The sequence below is a fragment of the Sinocyclocheilus rhinocerous genome, unplaced genomic scaffold (assembly GCF_001515625.1).
Source record: "Sinocyclocheilus rhinocerous isolate Xijiao unplaced genomic scaffold, SAMN03320098_v1.1 scaffold196, whole genome shotgun sequence".
Lineage (NCBI taxonomy): Eukaryota > Metazoa > Chordata > Actinopteri > Cypriniformes > Cyprinidae > Sinocyclocheilus > Sinocyclocheilus rhinocerous.
Genome location: NW_015633546.1, coordinates 428,798 through 434,181, shown reverse-complemented (window position 1 = coordinate 434,181; position 5,384 = coordinate 428,798). Strand labels below are relative to the sequence as shown.

At 41.5% G+C, this 5,384-nt stretch overlaps 1 protein-coding gene across 1 annotated transcript in view; it reads left to right on the top strand.

Annotated features, from left to right (window-relative positions):
• Positions 1-1,461: 1,461 nt before the first annotated feature.
• LOC107744424 (transient receptor potential cation channel subfamily M member 3-like) overlaps positions 1,462-5,384 on the top strand; it is a 121,163-nt gene continuing 117,240 nt past the window's right edge. Inside the window, 1 exon segment of the mRNA XM_016558067.1 lies at positions 1,462-1,638. Within this exon segment, the coding sequence (XP_016413553.1) occupies positions 1,462-1,638 (177 nt within the window).

Here is a 5,384-nt window from a genome sequence, read left to right as displayed (position 1 = left end):
GACTTATAAGTGCATTACCGCCACCTATCTCTGTATCTATCCTAATGATATGGGGACCATTGACACTATCTGCAATCTCAATTAGGAGTGTCAATGGTCCACTTGAGCGATAGGTGGCGGTAATGCACTTATAAGTCTGCGATCTACCGTAAAGCAAGAAGAAGAGGTGTCACACACCGGCTGTTGAGAGCACACTCAGGAGGACTTGCCGCCGCTCAGGACAGTTCGAACAGTTCGGACATTGCGTGAATCGGGGGTAAAAAACTATATAAATACTGTTCAGTTTCTTGCACAGATCGATCGTTTCGTGTCTTTACAGATAAGTGTATCGTCACGAGCCGCAGGGTTTAATTTGGTTTTGTTTGTGTATGCTTTTTTTTACTCTCAAAGTCGTGATTCCCATTCACCTCCATTATATGACTGACAGACTGCAACGGTTTGTGTTAAAAATCTTCGTTTGTGTTCTACTGAAGAAACAAAGTCACCTACATCTTGGATGCCCTCGGGGTAAGCAGATAAACACCAAATATTCATTTTTAGGTGAACTATCCCTTTAATGATTTTGTGTGGTTGCATTTGTAGGCCTAGATCTGATTCAAAATGTTTCAGCTTCCACATTCATTGCTTTGGTCTGTATTTTTATCTGCTCAGCAGGAGGAAGTTCCTAATTTTCTATGTAAAGTAGGTCTGTTTTCTGCCAGTCGTGAAACACATGACAGTGCAGAAAGGGCAGATGTGCAGATCTTGGTGAATCGCCTGTAATGTTCTTCATAAAAGTTCTTAGGTTTTAAAATCCCAAAGTGGTAAGTGTTTTGTACTGGAGAGCGTGTGGGACTGACGTGAAGCTTGCATTCTTGTGTCGATTAAAACCAGTGTGGGACCACAGGGGAGAAAGAGAGGGGGAACCTGTAGAAACCCTCAGCTTCTAATCTCCACAAACGCTGAACGGCGAGAGCGGGCGACACGTGAGCTGTAAACTCTGCTAGTGAAGCAGATGAGAGAGGGAGATATAACAAGTGGAGAGGGAGGGAGGGAAGGAGGAAGGGAGGGAGGGAGAGTGTGTGAATGAGGGTGGGGAGAGAGCGTGAGGATGAGAGCTCAGTTCCAGAGTGACTCGCTTTGCCTTTGCCCGCTCAGTTTGAAGACATCAGGAGACTTGAGACCAGGAGAGGAACCTTGCAGGCGGGGTGCGCCGACTACAGTTTTTTTCTGTCTCTCTCCTTCTGTTTTATTCTTTCTACGGGTGAAGCCTCCTACATTAACTGAAGCAGCAGGACCACATGCAACAGGGTGTTGAAGCCAAACTCCCTCCATTTCTTTCGCTTCTCTGTTCAAGAAAAGAGCAGGAAAGAGATGCCCTGACACTCGGGAAGAGTTTTAGAAGAAAACGAAACATCACAGTGTAGGGTTCCTTGTTTCCGTGGCTTTCGTTCTACATTTGTTAAGGAAACCTTCAAAGTTATGACTAAAAGAATGTGGGAGGGGAGGAGAGAAGGCTTCAAAGTCAGCTCCACAAGGGAGGAGGCACAGGGGCCCGGGCGCCCCTCCACCAGAGGGCGCTTCTCCGAGTCGTGGAAGAGACTGAGCTCCAGACAAGGGTCTACCAAGAGGTCAGGACTGGCCTCACAGCAAGTAGCGGTAAGAAGCAGAACAGCATCTGTGTGTGCTCCGTTCTTCCCAGTTTGTTGAATTTGGAGCAAGGGGGGTGGGTGCAGGGGAGGGACCGCTGATGGAAGGGAGGAAGAGCAGAGAACGAGGGCATGGGATCACACAGAGATAGAGAGGGGGTGCAGGAAAGAGTCTGGCTTAAGCAGGTGGGAATCTAAAGGTCCCCTTCTGCCTCTGAGGATGTTAGTGGAAAGTTTCAGCACGTTGTGACCACTAAAGGGTTTTTATGATGATGAATGATGCTTTCGTATGCACAGAACAGAAGCAAGGAGTGAGACAAGATGGGCTGAGAAAGAGTGAGAAGCTTTTATTGCCTATATGTACCACAATCAGGTGTTCTGCGAAGACCATGTGCCATATGGAAAACATTATTGTTGTTGTGTGATATAAAGTGCTTTGTTGCGCCAGGCTATAGAATACTCGTGTGTGCTAAGTGGGGGGGAAATCGCATTTTGGTTCACATCTCAGTAGTCAAAAATTTCAGGCATGTTGCAATTCCAGCAAGGAAACTCCAATCCCCTGAAGTTTCATCTCATTTTGGCTGATTTAAAGTCTATAGCAGTCGATTAGTACAGAATGAGGGTAAACTCAGTGGGTCAGTTGTTGCTAAGCACACGAGCGTGCCCTGAAGCATGCTCTAAACCATCTGTCACACACCGAAGACAGATTCTTTTGGCACTTTTATGCAAATTCAGTTGCACAGTTTGAATGACTTAGCTAGAGGGATAGATACTGTATTTTTTGGATTTTATTTTATTATTTTTTTGCAGAAAAATGCAGAAAGTTTTCTGTTAGGTTATTGAAATTAAATAGAAGTCTATGGTGTATCCCCATTTAGATATCTAAGTAAATGTGTGTTTAGTGTTTTTGAACTTACAGTCCAAAGTTACTTATGATACCACATAGTTGAGGTCGGCTGATCAAACACACTGCATGTCCTAACAATGAGGATGGCAGTGTAATGAAGTCCATGTAAGGGAGTTTTGGGCTAGTTGACAAAACTGTCATTTGTCTTTTTAAGCTACTGCTGCACTGTCACAAAGTTTTACATTCACTGATGTTGTGCATCAAAAATGTTTGGTTTTCTGTCATCGTTGTAGATCCAGCCGATTTGTCACCAAGATAATGTTATATAATTGGCCAAATGAGAAATCGCATGAATGACAGGTGATAGTCTTGAAAGCATCAGTACGTATGTATATAAAACTAGTAATATTTTGCATAGTGTAACATAATTTTTCAGTACAAAGTGTGAAAAATACTACCAAACAGTCAGTTGTTGCATTCTGGTAAAAATCTGAACTACTGGCATGACTGGTCAAAAAAAAATCCTTTTTGTTGAGCCCTGCATTACACACCAAGACATGTATGCATTGACATAAACAGAAATCTGCAATCATAGAGATGGAAGTCATTAATTAGCTACTTAGTCTAAAGTGCAGTTGCGATTAGGCTACTGAAATGTAGCAGAGTAGCATTTTTAAGTAGCCTATACACAGTATTTTATGCAAACTGAAAATATTTTCTCCACCGTTAATCGGAGTCAAAAATTACTCTAAGGCCACTGTCACACACAACTTTCCATTCAGTACTGTTCTGAATGTTAAAAAAAGTATGCAGTTTATACATGGATAAAAAATAATGGAAATACACTACGTGGGAAATTTACTTAACATAATGAGGAATATCTGAAGTCTTGATGCATGTCTGAAAAAAGCTCTAATTTAAGGACAAAGTGATATTAGTGTATATCAATGCCATCTGAATTAAAAACAATCGTTTGGCAAGATCACTCTCATCCACGGTGTATTTAAATCCATGCAGTAAGTGTTTACTTGCCGTTTCATGCCTAAGCTCTGTTGTTAAATACTACATTCGTATTAACAGTATTGTCTTTATGTAGGTGGGTGTGAAATTATTTGTGGTCATGTTGCTATAGAAACGTCTCCGCTTTGTTTATCATATAGATCTTTTGAATCGCATCTTTATCAACTTTGACACATCTAGACTGCCCATATATCCACTGGTTCACTGTTGATTTGAACAATGTGCATGTTTGTAAACTATACATACATTTGTCATCTAGTGTACATTTCTTCTGAAATGTTTAGATGAGTTTAATAGAGAAATTTTTGTCACAAGGCACCTGCTGGAGAACCAGGATAAAAAAAAAGATAACAAATGTGTCACCAAATGGTGTTAGGGAGACATTAAGGTGAGAAATATTGAGAAGTTCTGAGAATGTACCATGCACTTGTGTTGCATTATAAATTGTGATGAGTGAAATTGAACTTGTGTAGTTAAGTGTCTTTGTTAATGTACATGTACTCCAACAGTCACCTTGAGGAGTTTTACAGTTTTATATCCCAACTCAGAGGAAGTTTGCATTCATGCTCGGCAGGCCGGACATTAGGCACTAAGTGGCAGTGCAAACAGTGAGGAGCATGTGCGTGCCAACACTACTGCTCAAACCGGCTAATTGTTCTGTAACGTGGTTTTGAACCAAAGGAGGCTGATGAGAACCTTGGCAACTGTAGCTTGGAAACAGAGTCATTTATATATCTTTGTTTCTTTATATGGGTTTATCAGTGGGAGGTGTTAAGAGGGATAGTGCTATAGTACACTCTAAAAAATTCTGGGTTAAATACAACCCAGTGCTGGGTATAATAGGGAAAACCCAGCAATTGGGCTGTTTTGACCCAGCAGTTGGGTTAAATGTTTAACCCAACCTTCTGGGTAGTAACCCAACCGCTGGGTCAAAACAACCCAATTGCTGGGTTTGTCCCTATTTTAACCAGCACTGGGTTGTATTTAACCCAGCATTTTTAAAAGTGTATGTTAAACTATAGAAATTCCAAATCAATATTCTGTACTTTAGTGTTTACATGCTGTTTAAATCCCAATGAAGTACACGTGGACTTCAGGTTTAAAAATTAAGTGTAAAGTGTGCACTTTGTCATATTACACACCTGTTCATTCACAGTCTGAAGTTATTCTACCCTGGAGTCACCAGATACTTGTCCCTTTTAGGGCATGGGCGGTATATCGAGTTTGTACGATATATCGATATTTTCTTTATAAGCGATTCGATATGAGGCAATACCGTTTATATCGATATACAGTAGTTTGATACGAGCGCACCTGAAAAAGGCCTTTAAAATCTGGTAAGACATAGTTTATAGTTTCGTTTAGCATATTAGTTTAAGCGGCTCGACCCGTCGTATGCTCTGACAGAAAGGCTGAGTGTGCCGCTGACAGAAACACTAGGCTACTCGCGCTGTTTAATGTGTTTGAGATGTGCTGTCTTCCTGAATGCATAACTTACATTTCACAGGTATATTCTCCATCTGTAAATGTTAGAAAGCCATTTTCTGTCAGCTAATGATTTATTAACGTAGTAGAATGAAGCAGGGTGAGGCTGAAAGCCGTCGAAGCGAAAAGAGGCCCCTGAACGAGCGTGACACACGCCTCGAAAGCAGCGGAGCTTTTATTATGCCACAGTCGACCGCTTCCGCTCCTTCCGGTCGTGCGTATGTGGGAAAAAAAAGCAGCGCTGTTTTATCATACTAGATACATTTGAAAGTTCTGTTATAATGCTACTCTGTGCGGTCGTCACCGATCTATTAAAACGCACAACATATTAAAGCGTCTTTGGTGTTTCCATGTTTTCTACAAAACAAAACCGGAAATCGAGGGGTTATGACATCATTGGCAGG